The sequence below is a fragment of the Rhinatrema bivittatum genome, chromosome 1, assembly GCF_901001135.1.
Source record: "Rhinatrema bivittatum chromosome 1, aRhiBiv1.1, whole genome shotgun sequence".
Lineage (NCBI taxonomy): Eukaryota > Metazoa > Chordata > Amphibia > Gymnophiona > Rhinatrematidae > Rhinatrema > Rhinatrema bivittatum.
In genome coordinates this window covers 609,908,618-609,923,642 of record NC_042615.1, presented here as the reverse complement: position 1 = coordinate 609,923,642, position 15,025 = coordinate 609,908,618, and the positions used below count along the sequence as shown (strand labels likewise).

At 45.1% G+C, this 15,025-nt stretch overlaps 1 protein-coding gene across 3 annotated transcripts in view; it reads left to right on the top strand.

Annotated features, from left to right (window-relative positions):
• DMXL1 (Dmx like 1) overlaps positions 1–15,025 on the top strand; it is a 692,618-nt gene that overhangs the window by 276,721 nt on the left and 400,872 nt on the right. For all 3 annotated transcript variants that reach the window (XM_029570948.1, XM_029570967.1, XM_029570958.1), the window contains exons 11-13: positions 4,353–4,594; positions 4,708–5,389; positions 13,641–13,762. In XM_029570948.1, coding sequence (XP_029426808.1) covers positions 4,353–4,594; positions 4,708–5,389; positions 13,641–13,762 — 1,046 coding nt within the window. The remainder of the gene's footprint in view (positions 1–4,352; positions 4,595–4,707; positions 5,390–13,640; positions 13,763–15,025) is intronic.

Sequence of the window (15,025 nt, the reverse complement as noted above, 5' to 3'; positions counted from 1 at the left end):
GTTTTCATTTAAATAAAATATTCCTTGAATGAATTAGCTCAAGAATACTTCCCTTTCGGGGATGAACGGAGCACAGTCCATGGAGGGCGCTACCCTTCCAACAAGATCAGAGTGCAGTTCGACGTGCACGTTTCGCGTCCAATGCTGCTTCAGGAACTCCTCTGTGTATTATTTCCGCATTTGCAAGTCAAAGTATCTTCTGTTACGCTTTAATTTAAGTAGGAGTAGGAGATACCTCCAGTATTGCGACGATGCAGTGTATACGTTCGCGATGTTAAATTAATGCGTAACCGAAGATACTTTGGCTTGCAAATGCGGAAATAATACGCAGTCAGAGGAGTTCCTGAAGCAGCATTGGACGCGAAACGTGCACGTCGAACTGCACTCTGATCTTGTTGGAAGGGTAGCACCCTCCATGGACTGCTCCGTTCATCCCCGAAAGGGAAGTATTCTTGAGCTAATTCATTCAAGGAATATTTTATTTAAATGAAAACTAAGAAAAATCGGCTGAACAAAAAGTGTTTTACACAGAAGTGAATCTATGACCTATGATTAAAGATGATCCCAATTGCGGCTTGACAAAGAGCAGAGATGCCCAAAGAGACCGCGGGATGTTATGAGGGTCAATAAATCACTTGTATGAATATTGTATAGTTTGAATTCGGTACCGACTATCTTACTATTAGAAGTAATTTCAAGAGAAACTGACGTATAATCTATTTGTTATGAATGAGCAAAGCTGACATCAGCTCGCCAGTAAACGGTGCATATTGCATTAAACGAGTTTTGTAGAAGGAGAAAAGTTTATTGCCCCGCTCTCCTGTGATGCCTTTTGGTCCTTCCCTCAGTCGAGTTTCCTGAGGTGATTTCTTTGGCTCCCTCCCTCTGAGTGCCTTGGTCCAATAGCTGGTTTCTGCTGGCATGGACAGCTATTAAAAAAAACAAACAAAGCAAAAAAAAAATAAAAAAAACAGCTGAAAGGCAAGCAGGTGAAGGTTTATGCCCTCTCCCCCTGCAGCTGGAGACTGACTCTGTACTTGGCCGAGATGGGCTGAGCGCAGGTAAAGAGTAACTTTAAAAAAAAAAAAAAGAGAGAAGGGGGAGTTCATTGTAGGGATTCCTTTCCTCTCTGTGCTCAACGCACCAATCCTATGTCTGTTCTTGCTCCTGGGGAGCTTGGGGACTCAGGCAGTTTGGCAGGTGGAGCAGCTTTCTGGACTAGGCCACGCTCTCAGGCTTGGATTGTTCACCATGTGGTAGGCTGAGGCAGGGTTAGCTCACTTTTTCTCTACACAGAAGGCTGCCCTCTTCAGGTTCGTCAATTCGTGCTTACGCGCCCAGCTGTCCGTCTAGTTGTGCGCCTAGCTGGGCACTCAGTTGTGTGCATAGGGGCGCCTAGGTGGACGCATAGTGGTACGCTTAAGGGTGCCTAGGCAGGTGTTCAAGTTTGCATGCGGATGGTGAACGCTCAGGTGGGTGCTCCATTGTGCATCTACTTGAATAGCGTATTGGGCGCCTAATTTTTGACCGCATATTTTTTTTTTGAGCACCTATGTTTGCAAGCACAGCTGGAGACACAGTTCTCAGATGCCTGTTGGAGCGTACTGACATCTAGATGGCGCCGACAGCAAAGAAGCTTAAGCGCCTTTCCCTTTGTGCTGCTTGCCATATTCGGGCATCTCAGCTTGACATCCCCTCTAACTTAAGTCAGCACTGTTTGGAAGCTCAGGGAGAATTGTCTGTCTGATTTTGCTAAGGCTGGTCCTTCCCAGCATGATGCGGGAATGCAAAAAAGAGCTGCCAGAGGTTTTGCCTGAATTTGGGACTCCCCTAACTGGTTTGTCAGTGGGGGAAGGTAATTCAGTGGGTGCAGGACACATGCCCCTTGGTTCTGGCATGGACCCCTCTGCCTTTTCTTGGGTGGAATTTTTTCAAGGGGTGCAGTCAGTGGCCCTGACCAAACAACTGATCAGTATCACAGGCTGCAGATTCCCGCATACCTGGTGCTGCGGGTAAGCGTCCGAGTATGTCTAGACCTGCTGCGGATCACACCAATAGGGACCCGGATGGCACGGATGATGAAGCCTATCCTTACTCCCTGGAGGATAGGGAAATTCCTCTGGGGCTGGAGCCGTATAGAATTATGTTGCTCTGATTTCCCAGATATTGAAGATGCTGGGGGTACCGGGGGGCTGATCACATGTCTGAGCTAAAGAAAGATCTCATTTTGATTTCTTTGCATAAAGATTATTGAGGATATTCAAGAATTGATTTTGAATGGGGCACCCCGGAAGCTAATTTTAAAAGGGGACGAGTCTTGGGAAGGCTGTACTTCCTGGATCCGGCTGCGAGAGAGCAATTGCACTTTCCGCAAGTGTATGCTGTCACCAAGCAGACAACTATCCCCATAGAAGGTGGAGCGGCACTGAAGGATGCACAAGAGAGAAGAATTGAGGCCATCATTAAATAGGCCTTTGAAGCAATGGCATTGAATTTGCAGATAGCTTCTTGTTGCTCCTTGGTAGCTCACTCTTGTTTACTTTTCTCTCAGGAAGTTGATGGATCTGGTGTGAATTCCAGAGCAGTGATGGAACTGGAGGCCACCTTTTCCACAGATGCTGGCTGCAATCTGGTCCACACTTCAGCCAGCTTCGGTAATAGTGGCCAGGCATCAGCTATGACTCAGGAATTGGTCAGCCAATGCAATTAGAAGTCTAATCTTACGAAATTGCCCTTTAAAGGATCACTTTTGTTTGGGAGTGTGTTGGAAAAATAATGGCCAATAAGTGGGGTGAGTCTCATATTCCTCTGTTACCAGAAAATAAGAAGCAGACTGCGCAGCTATGTGTTCCAGGGATTACTGGTAAATGTCAATCTAGTCCCTAGACTAGTGTTACACTCCTTGTCTGAGCTCAGTGGTTTCCTTTTAGTTGAGTGTTGGAGTGGTTGTTAATCATTTGTTTAGTTTGTCCACAGTTGGCTTTTGCAGAGAATATTGGCAGGCTGATATTTGTGCAGGGGTATATATTCCATGCAGTCAACTTTGCTCTGTCTCCATCTGCTGGTAGAGGTGCATAACCCACTGTTGTGGATCCACCTATCTTCATTATTGAAAAGGAAATTATCAGGTAAGTAGTTATTTCTCCTTTTTTTTTAAACTGATTTTCTCCTGTTGATGTTCTTGTCATAATAATCTCTGATAAATTCCTGGAAAAGTAAAGAACAATAAAAAATGAAAATGAAGGTTCCTATATATGTTGAATCCCTTTGCTATGTGGGTAACTGAGGTCCTGTAAAATGTTTGCATAGCTTACTGCATGGTATGTGGCAGGTATGTGCCATTATCTTTGAGTTTGTTAGGACAGGGTTCAGCAGTCCATGTCACATGTACAAAGGGAGCATGTAAGATGATTTTCCCTGGCACTTACACTGAACTCCATCTTAATCTGCTTTTAACCAATCATACTGTAACCTGGGGGGAACCTGCTTCCACTGATGCCAATGTGTCTTCCTCCCTTCCCAATTTTTTTTTATTGAAATGTTTCCTGTAGGGACAGACCCCAGCTTTTTCTTCCAGTGCATGTATTGATATGCCAGCACTTCAGTACTACTGGTTTTTACAGGATATTTTAAGATCTGATTTTCTGCTTTTATCTGTAGAGCACTACATTTGACTTGTTGGTTTTTTTTTGGTTTTTTTTTAAGTTGAAGGGTATTTACATTTGATAAAATGTCAGCTCATAGAAAGCAAAGTTAGATGTCCATTCTAGCCTTCTAAGATGGATGAGTTTAAATTCCTTCTTTAAAAAAAAAGTCTGTGCTGTTTGTGCTTTGTGTCATTAAAGTATCGATAATATATAATTGATGCCATTTTGAAATGAAGCATGAGAACCTCTTCACAAAACAGACAAGATTGAATTGATCAAAGAGATGTAGCAGGATATGAGAAGCAAAGTAGTGTTCAAACCTTCTGTATCAATTATGGCACCCAAACAGTTTTACCAGTGCTATTTTTCTTAGCTGTTTCCAACACTAAGCAGTGCTATGGGTTTGTTTCATGCAGCTGGAAACTGAGATGGTTTATATTTTGTTTAAATGTTTCTCTTTGGTCAAAAGAAGATTTTGAAAAATTAAAATAACTGCTACTCCTAAAGCAGATAAGAATTTAACATACTGTTTCTTTTGTTTCTTTAAGCTTCCATACTTGGGATCAAGAGATGAGTTTACTGGGTTTGCTGCTTAAGTTTTTGTGTGTAAAAACATTTGTTAAATGTATATTGTTTTGGCTTATAGACAAGTCTCAGAATAAACTAGTTGCTGTTAAATGTTTCCATACATTTTTCTTCTACCAGAAGTTGATGACAGTGGAGGGGGTGATCAGAAAGGAGCTTCAGAGGGAAAGGAGTTTAACAGTGAAAAAGTCGTTGCCAGTTCAAGTTTAACGATCATTGATCATGAAATTGAAGTTTTACTGGCTGAATGGAATAAAAGTGCAGACATGCTTTTCAGTATTCATCCTATGGATGGCTCATTGCTAGTATGGCATGTGGATTGGCTGGATGAATATCAGCCTGGCATGTTTCGTCAGGTTCAGGTACTGTACTAGTTCTTTTTGTTTGTTTAAACTGTAAGATACAAATATAACCTGTAGTATCCTAGTGAAATAGCCTCAGTCATGCTAATCTGTCATGTATATTTTTTATGTAGGTATCTTTTGTCTCCAGAATTCCAGTAGCATTTCCCACTGGTGATGCGAACTCCCTTTGTAAAAGTGTTGTGATGTATGCCTGCACCAAAAATGTAGATTTGGCTATTCAGCAAGGAAAACAAAAGCCCCCCAGCCTGGCACGTTCCACATCAATGCTCATCTCTTCAGGCCATAGTAAATCATCCAACAGTTTAAAGCTGAGTATATTTACACCAACTGTTCTAATGATTTCTAAGCATGCTGATGGGTCTTTGAATCAATGGTTGGTTAGTTTTGCGGAGGAATCTGGCTTTTCCACTGTACTCAACATATCTCATAAATCGAGATACTGTGGCCATCGTTTCCATCTGAATGATCTGGCTTGTCATTCAGTACTACCATTGCTACTTACAACATCACACCATAATGCTTTAAGAACTCCAGATGTTGGTAGCATAAATGGAACATATGAGGCAGCTCCTAGGAACTCTGTTTTGAGACGACCTAGCAGAGTCACTGCAACAGAGACATCCCAGGATCCCAATGCAGTGTATAGTGAGCTGATTCTATGGAGGGTTGATCCGGTGGGGCCTTTGTCCTTTTCTGGTGGAGTTTCTGAACTTGCACGGATTAATTCTCTTCATGTTTCAGCATTTTCAAATGTTGCTTGGCTACCTACGCTTATACCCAGCTACTGTCTAGGTGAGTTAAAGTTATTCATTTATGTAAGTGTATTTTCAGCAATTCTTTTCACTAGCAATTTTATTTTTATTAAAGTGTGGTGATATGTATTGTCTGAAGATATGATGAATCACCTATCACACTAATAAGTGATGTCATTGATGGCACTGATTGGAAAACATGTTTCCACTAACATTTTGATCAAGGTCGCATGTCAAGGAAGATCAAGCCATACACACTTTGAATTGTAAGATAGCTGTCATCTGTTATTTGGAATAGACTAAAGACCTTGTAAAGTACACCCAGCTTTTTGTTTTGTTTCCTTTTGCCTCAACAAACCTAGGATTGCTGTGTAAATGAGAACTCTTACTAATTGGACAGTGGGTTTCATTTCAGTTTACATTTATAACTTCCTTCTCCAGTATACAATACTGTTAAGTGACTAACAGTATCAATATAATATATTAAAAATACCATTAATTTTAAAACTGCAATATGTTAGTACAATCAAATGTTCTAAAAATATCCTTACTAGTCTATCCAATAAATATCAACATCACCCCACTCTAGCTCAAAAAACCTCGTTCAATAAACAAGAGCCAAATAGACCTTTAGTGTAAAATTTCTTGAAGGTGGAGGCAGCTTAAGTTGCCAGATCCAGTATTGACACAGGGAGCTGGGCCTAAGATGCTGGGACTTATTGGTCTCCTCAGCATTGGCTGAAATATTGAGCTCAGGCAACAGGGAAGGCTAGATGAGGCAGCAGACAGAACCTCTCCCTTCCTGCCTGTCAATGCCACCCCCATCAGTGTGATTGCTGATTCATGTCTTCAGAGAAAGCAAAGTTCCTTACCTGTAGCAAGTATTTTCTAAAGACTAGAATGATCAGTCACGCCCACCTCTTCCTTACCCTGCTGTAATAGAACTTATTAGTTTTATAAATGGCTGAGGCATGCTGTGTGACAGCAGAAACTGTGATGTGCACTTGAACTTTGGATTATTAAAATTCTAAAAATGTGTTCTGTGACTGTCATTGATGATCTTGCCCATTAATGTGATTGATTTCTCTGTCTTCAGAGAAAACCTAATTACAGGTAAGCAAATTTGCTTAAGTGAATAATAGAATTTTGTAATAATTACTGTGAGCCCAGTAATTGCACCAGGAAGAATATTTGAAAACCGCTCTTTAGAAGTTATATGTATGAGGATATATATTTTACATTTTTTGTAGCCCACCATTTCTACCTTGTATTCAGGGCAGATTACAAATATTTAAATATCCACAAAATTTTCAACAATAACAGTACATAAAAAATAAATACATAAAATGCCTCTGCAAAAAAGGCAGCTTTCAACTTCTTTAAGAATGCCTCCACATCTGTTTTCCCACAGATTTCAGCTCATATATATGTGTACATGTATATATGTGTGAGTAAGTATGTGTGTGTGGTGTTTAAACTGTATTTTCCCTGCCATTTTTTTTCGCATACTGATAACATAACTTTGGTCCTTAAGAGCAACAGACAGGTCTTAGTTCCATGGTAAACAAAGTATGAATATTAACTGCGAATGCAAATCTTCATTGTAGATATTCTGCAAGCCAGTCCTTTATCAGCTGTCATTCACTATGCTACTAAAGATGTTTGAAACTTTCTTAATATTAATTCATATATTGTTATAGATGACATGCTTTAATTTAAAATGGCTCTCGTGAGAGTTCTGAATTATGGTGGTGGTCTGCTAAAACCACTTTAATCACTTTCAAAACTTGACAAATGAACAAAAATTAAGCCCTTAAGATTTATAAATTGTCAGGATGACGTTTTTCAGGAAATGTTTACATTTTGATGTTCGAGGTATTAGTTGCTGTGGTATGATTCTCCTAGGACAAGCAGGATGGTAGACTTCACATGTGGGTGACATCATTCGATGGAACCCAGCATGAAAAATGGTTGTCAAAGTTTCTAGAAGCTTTGACCAGAACACTAAGCATGCCCAGCTTGCTGCTATCCGCGCGTCCACGTGAGGTCCCCTTCAGTCTCTTCTTTTCCGCGGTGCAGTTGCTTCATGGTTCATGGAGCTCCAACTTTTCTTGTTTTTTGATAAAAGTTAAGTGTTCTTTCCTGGTTCCATCGTCGGGCCCCCCTTCGCGGTCAGTGCCTCCTCTGCGTGGTAGGTTACAGTTGCTGTTTTATCACTTTGCGGTCGATTCCAGTAACCTTGCGTCTCTGTGACCACCGGTCATCGACTGCATATCAGATAGTTTTTATGGCATCTGGCTTTTGTCTGTGCCCCCAGTGCCCACGGACCATGTCCATCATGGATCCACATGAGGTTTGTATCCTCTACCTGGGGGCCTTGAACAACATCTGTGGGTGTCGGCTGTGTGACCAGATGACCCCAAAGGGCGTCGTGCATGCCTGGATAAGATGGACAAACCTTTTGGCTCCGCAAAGTCCACTCCATCCACATTCGCTTCAGAGTCATCGATGCCAAGGGGTTGAGGGGGAACCCCTAGATATGCTCCCTCTCGCTACTCCTCTCTGCCTCTTCGAAGGATCGCAGGGATGGTGACCGATCCTCCATGATATCACTGGTGTCCTGGATGTTGGGATCCTCTGCTGCCTCTGTGCTAGGGAAAGAATGGGCTGAGCACCATGGGAGATCCCCACAAGCCACCAGTTGCCGTTGGCACACTGCTCCGGTTCCGGTGCAGTGCCGGTGACGACTTAATCACCATTGAAATGACCCTGGCCATCGGTGGCCCCATCCAACATCCCCGGGAGTCCCAGGTGTTCCCTCCTGATATCTGTGCTGGGCACCGTGCTGCCTCGGAGATCCGAGGAAAAGCCTGTGACGCCTCATCCCCCCTCCTTCAATCCTGGCTTCTCCGGACTTTCAAGAGGAGTTGGACTTCAGGGTGCGGACCATGGTGCTCAGAGCTCTTCAGAGTGTCGAGCCGCCCATGCCACCGGTTCCCATGCCACTGCTGGAGCTCCCACTGTCTATCCTAGCACCTCTGCTTGAGCATCCAGACATCCTCTTAGGCACCCTACCGACTCAACTGGTGCCTGAAGGACCTTCGGTTCCCTGGTGGCCACCGATGTCCCCCTCTGGAGCAATCCCTATCATCATGTCCTCAGAGGAGGAAGACGCGGCCAGTGCCACTTCCCAAGACCTCTGATCCCTTACCGAACCCTTCTGGCCTCCTGCGGTGCCCTCAAGGCCTCCAAAGCCATCTGAGCCCAGGGCTGTTATTACCCACAGGGCCTCGCCACGCTGCACTAGCCCTGGTAAGAAGGAGGAACCTTGTGATCCCTGGGGGGACGATTCCACAGTGTCTTCCTCCGAAAATGCAGATGACCCCCCCTCTTCGAGCCTTCCCCACCTGAGGAATAATGTTGGTCCCCTCCAGAGGATCTGTCATTCGCGGGATTTGTCAGGGCCATGGCTTGAGGCTATCCCCTTCCAACTGCTTACGGAAGTTGGAGGTACTCCAGTTTGTCGATGCTCCTAAGGATATCGTGGCTGTTCCCATCCACGACATCTTCAAGGACCTTCTCCTTTGAATGTGGGAGCACCCGATCTCCATCTCCGCCATCAGTAGGAAGGTGGATGCCACTTATTTGTTGCAGCAAGCCGTGGACTTTGAGAAGTGGCACCTTCCCTACCAGTCAGTGGTTGTGGAGTTCACAAAAAAAGCCATAAGCTGCCATACCCATGCCTTGTCGCCTCCGGGACGCGAGCTCGATGCCTTGGGCCGCAAAGTCTTCGAGGGCGAAATGCTCATTGCCCATATTGCCTCCTACCAGTTGTACATGACTTAGTACAACCGGAATCTGTGGAAGCGGGTCCAGGATCTCATAGAGATCCAGCAGCAGCAGGAGATGCTTTTGGCTATTGTCCTGCAAGATTTGGAGGCTGGCAAGCACGAAGTGTGGTCCACCTACGATGTCTTTGAAACTGCGGCCTGTGTAGTCGCTGTGGGCATTGGCACCTGTAGAATGGCCTGCCTCGGGGCTTTTGACCTCCATCCAGAGGTGCAGGAAAAGCTAGCTGACTTCCCTTGCACTGGTGACAGTCTCTTTGGGGATAAGATTCAGGATGTGGTAGCCCAGTTGGAGCACCATGACACCCTTCAGCAGCTCTCCGCTAGCGCCTCCGACTCTTCCTCTGCTAGGAAATCTTTCAGGCCCAGTTCCAGGAAGACCTTTTACAGGCAGAGGAAATATTATCCTCCGGCCTCCCGAGCTTGCATGCTGCACATTAGCTCTAGGGGCTGCCCTCGTCAGCAGCGTGAACCCAGGCCTCAGCCAGCACCCCTGCAAGCTCCGGCTCTGGGATTTTGACTGGCAGCGAGGGAGCATGAGTCAGCTGACTATACACCTGATACCAGATCCCCCAGTGGGAAGCAGACTCCTCAGCTTTACCCATCGCAGGGAAGAAATCACCTTGGACCGATGGGTCCTTACTATAGTCCATCAGGGGTACTGGCTTAACTTCAAACAGCTCCCAGATACCTCTTCCCTCATGTCTGTCATGGGGTCCATCTGTCCAGCAGGCTATACTTAGGACAGAACTCTCTGCCTTTCTAGTGGCAGGAGCGGTAGAGCCCGCTCCTCACCCTCAGCAGGGCTGATGGTTCTGTTTGAGGTATTTATCTTATACTGAAGAAAAGCGGGGAGCTTGCGCCCCAGTCTCAACCTCAGGGTGTTGAACAGTTTTCTCTTAAAAGAAAAGTTCAAGATGGTCTCTCTGGGTACGCTGATACCGCTCCTCAGAAGAGGAGACTGGCTCTGCTCCCTCAATCTCAAGGAGGCTTACGCTCACATAGCAATCTTTCCCAGCCACAGGAAATACCTCCGTTTCATGGTGGGGAAGGCTCACTATCAGTATAAGGTGTTGCTTTTTGGGCTGGCTTCTGCCCCTTGAGTCTTCACCAAATATTTATTGGTGTTGGTGCAGTACACGTCTTCCCATAACTAGAAGACTGGCTGTTCAAGAGCAACTCTCACCCAGGGGCCCTCAGTGCTCTAGCTCTAACAGTGTGAATGCTGCAGTCTTTGGGGTTTGTGATCAACTTCCCCAAATCTCAACACTGCCCGTCTTCTCAGATGGACTTTATGGGGGCCATGCTGTACACATTGTAGGCCAAAGAGTTTTTGCCTGGTGACCAGGTCCTTGCTCTCCTCTCGCTGGCAAACTTTATGCGCAGCAGCCGGCATGTGACTGCCCGCTTTCTGCTCTGCTTGTTAGACCACATGGCGGCCTGGGTCCATGTTACCCCTCTCGCCCACCTGTGCATGCGCAGCGCGCAGTGGACCCTGCGGGCTCAGTGGCAACAGGCCTCCCAGGACCTGGAGTCTATCACTGAGCCTTTGAGGACGTCTCTGGCCTGGTGAGAGAACATCTCCAACCTACAGCAGACAATCCAGGCAGAAGATCCTGGCTGCACCACCTCAAGTGCTACTCACAACCGATGCGTCTCCTCAGGGCTAGGGAGCTCACGCGGAAGGCCTCCACACACACAAGATCTCTGGACTGCCCACAAAGCCCGCTGCCAAACTTCCTGGAGCTTCGGGCGACATGAGCTTTTTATTTCATTCCCTATGCTCTGTGGCTGTTCAGGGACTAGTTGTCCCACAAGGAAGTCCTGATTAGAATGGACAACCAGGTAGCAATGTGGTATATCAACAAGCAGGGAGGCACGGGATCGTTCTTCCTCTGTTGCGAGGCGGTGCAGGTGTGTTCCTGGGCTCTGTCGCAGGGGATGTTGCTCTGAGCAACATACTTACCAGGGATGCTGAATGTGTTAGCGGATTGGCTGAGCTGCTCCTTTCAGCCGCACAAGTGGTTCCTCAATCCAGGGGTAGTGGCCAGGATCTTCCATCAGTGGGATACCCCAGATGTGGATCTCTTCGCCTCCCCATACAACCACAAGTTGAACGGTTTCTTCTCCCTGTTGCCAGGGGGCGGACATGTGGCCTGTGATGCCTTCTCCCTCCACTGGGGAAAGGTCTGCTGTACATATATTCTCCTCTCCTGTTCCTCTTGAAGACCCTGCTGAAACTTCAACAAGATGGAGGAATCATTATCCTCGTGGTGCCTTACTGGCCCCAACAGGTCTGGTTCCTTCTCCTTCGGGATCTGTCGATCAGGGACCCCATTTGGCTGGGGACTGCACCCGATCTGATAAGTCAGAACCAGGGCACCCTGCGCCTCCCGAAACTCTGGGCACTGGCCCTCAATGCATGGATGTTGAGAGCATAATTCTCCAGCCCTTGAATCTTTCGGCCAGTGTCTCCCAGGTCCTGGTGGTCTCTAGGAAGCCTTCTACCAGGAAGTCCTATGGTTTGAAGTGGAGACTATTCTCCATCTGGTGTGAGGGACGTGCTCTAGATCCATTCACATGTTCCCTCCCCAGACTATTGGACTACTTGTGGCACCTTTCAGAGACTGGGCTCCAAACCAGCTCAGTTAACGTCCAGCTCAGCATGGTTGGGGCATACCATCGAGGCATTGATGGCACTCCCTTCTCAGAATAACCCTTGGTGGGTCGTTTTATGAGGGGCTTACTTCAGTTGAAGCCCCCTCTTCAGCCCCCTACTGTGTCCTGTGACCTTAACGTTATCTTGGCACAGCTCATGCGTCCTCCCTTCGAGCCACTGCGATCTGAAGTTCCTCACCTGGAAAGTCATTTTCTTAATTGCGATTACTTCGGCCCTTAGAGTAAGTGAGCTTCAGGCCTTGGTCACGTACCTGCCATACACGATATTCTTTCATGATCATGTGGTCTTGCACACGCACCCTAAATTCCTGCCTAAAGTAGTGACTGATTTCCACATCAGTCAGTCCATTGTTCTGCCCACCTTTTCCCCCAGGCCTCATTCCTACTCGGGGAATGGGCCCTTCATTCACTGGACTGCAAGAGGGCCTTGGCCTTCTATTTAGAATGCACAGCCGGGCATCAGTTCATTCAGCTCTTTGTGTCCTTTGATCCAAATAGGCTGGGCATGGCGGTGGGTAAACAGACCTTGTCCAACTGACTAGCAGATTGTATCGCTTTCTGCTATACTCAAGTTAGGCCTTCAGCTGTCTGGCCACATCAAGGCTCATTCTGTGCGGGTAATGGCTACGTTGGTAGCTCATCTGCGAGCAGTTCCTGTCATCGAAATTTGTTGGGCTGCAACGAGGAGTTCTCTTCTCACGTTTGCAGCTCACTACTGCTTAGACAAAGATGGGTGGCAGGGCAGTGTATTTGGTCAATCCGTCCTGCGCAATATCTTCCACACCTGAACCCAACTTTTCCAGCCTAGTGCCCTTGGTTGATGCCAGACGGTCTCCTCCCAACTAGCAGAGCCGCAGTTGTGTTGTGCCCATTGGCACCTTGTTTGGCATCTGTTGGTCTCTCCTATTCACGGACACAGCCTGGAGCTTGGTATTCACCCACATGTGAGGTCTACCATCCTGATTGTCCTAGGAGAAAGTGCAGTAGCTTACCTGTAACAGGTGTTCTTTTAGGACAGCAGGATGTTAGTCCACAGGAATCCCGCCTGCCACCCTGCGAAGTTGGGTTCTTGTTCTGATTTGTTTTATTTTTCACTCGGTTTTTTTCTCTGTTACGAGACTGAAGGTGGACCTTGCGTGGATGTGCAGATAGCAGCATGCTCAGTGTTCTAGTCAAAGCTTCTAGAAACTTTGACAAAGGTTTTCCGTGCTGGGCTCCATCGGATGATGTCACCCACATGTGAGGACTAACATCCTGCTGTCCTAGGAGAATACCTGTTACAGGTAAGCAACTGCGTTTATTGGCAAAATAGCATGTTCGATGAAATAATTTGAAATATTCTTTGAAAACAGTTCTCAGTTTTGCTTGTTCATATGATGGAAGTTTAGTAACACAGAAATGGAGACTGATAGATTAGGACTGCAAGACAATTGAGTCTACAAACATTTTTTTCTTCATACTAGTTAATCTCTGGTTTACCTTCATTTCTTGGTTACCAGTGGTTGTGCTCCATGCATACATTTCTCTTACCTCCAACATCTCCACTGAGAGACCATTTCATGTATCTACCTCCCTAACCTTGAAGAAATGTTTTCTAAAGTTACTTCTGAGTCTATCTTCTTCTTTTACAATAGAAGAAACCTGGCATAAAGTGTTAAAATCTGGTCTGATTACTGGGTTTTTTTTGGGAATACTATATATTTAACAAAACAAAAACATTGCTTTTGTATTACATAACTTGAGCTATTAATTGATGCTTTCCAGGTGCTTACTGCAATTCTCCAAGTGCTTGCTTTGTGGCAAGTGATGGTCAATATCTGAGACTATATCAAGCTGTTATCGATGCCAAAAAACTCTTGTGTGAACTATCCAATCCTGAAATTTCGGTAAATAGAACATTTAATTTGTATAAATTGTGCATAATAACTTAAATGATTTATTCCTCAAAGTATTTGTCTACCTAGTTGTTGCTCACATAAAAATCTATTCGTCTTTCCTAACTGTGCCATCAAACCTCAGTTTTTCATAAGAGAGCAATCCTATTGATATTGAGTATGTGAACAGAAGTGAGAATTTTGGCTTACCTTTGTCGATTTCTGTTAAATTCATTTTTCACTCCAGTCTAGACATGAGGATCATATTTGTTATGGTTGTGAGAATTGGAAGCACTTGCTGGACCAGCAACTCACTACCATTTCCTTCCAGAAGAGTACTTCCATAATCTTTGGAACTACAAAGAAAAAAAATACTAAGGAGAAATAGTCTCCTTGATGACAGCTTGAAAACAAGAGAAAAACCAGATTCCATATATCAGGGTGAAATATATCTAAACTGGTATGGAGTACTAACATAACATGAATGGATATAGGTAAGCTGAAATTCCCGTTATGTTCCCCATTTCTGTATGGACTTGAAGGAAGCAGATAAGAACATAAGAAATTGCCATGCTGGGTCAGACAAAGGGTCCATCAAGCCCAGCATCCCATTTCCAACAGAGGCCAAAACCAGGCCACAAAAACCAGGAATTTACCCAAACACTAAGAAGATCCCATTCTACTGATGCAATTAATAGCAGTGGCTATTCCCTAAGTAAAATTGATTAATAGCCATTAATGGACTTCTCCTCCAAGAACTTATCCAAACCTTTTTTGAACCCAGCTATACTAACTGCACTAACCACATCCTCTGGCAACAAATTCCGAGCTTTATTGTGCATTGAGTGAAAAAGAATTTTCTCTGATTAGTTTTAAATGTGCTACTTGCTAACTTCATGGAATGCCTCCTAGTCCTTCTATTATTTGAAAGTGTAAATAAGAGTCACATCTACTCATTCAAGACCTCTCATGATCTTAAAGACCTCTATCATATCCCCCCTCAGCCGTCTCTTCTCCAAGCTGAACAGCCCTAACCTCTTCAGCCTTTCCTCATAGGGGAGCTGTTCCACCCCCTTTATCATTTTGGTTGCCCTTCTCTGTACCTTCTCCATCGCAACTATATCTTTTTTGAGATGTGGCGACCAGAATTGTACACAGTATTCAAGGTGCGGTCTCACCATGGAGCGATACAGAGGCATTATGACATTTTCCGTTCTATTAACCATTCCCTTCCTAATAATTCTTAACATTCTATTTGCTTTTTTGACTGCTGCA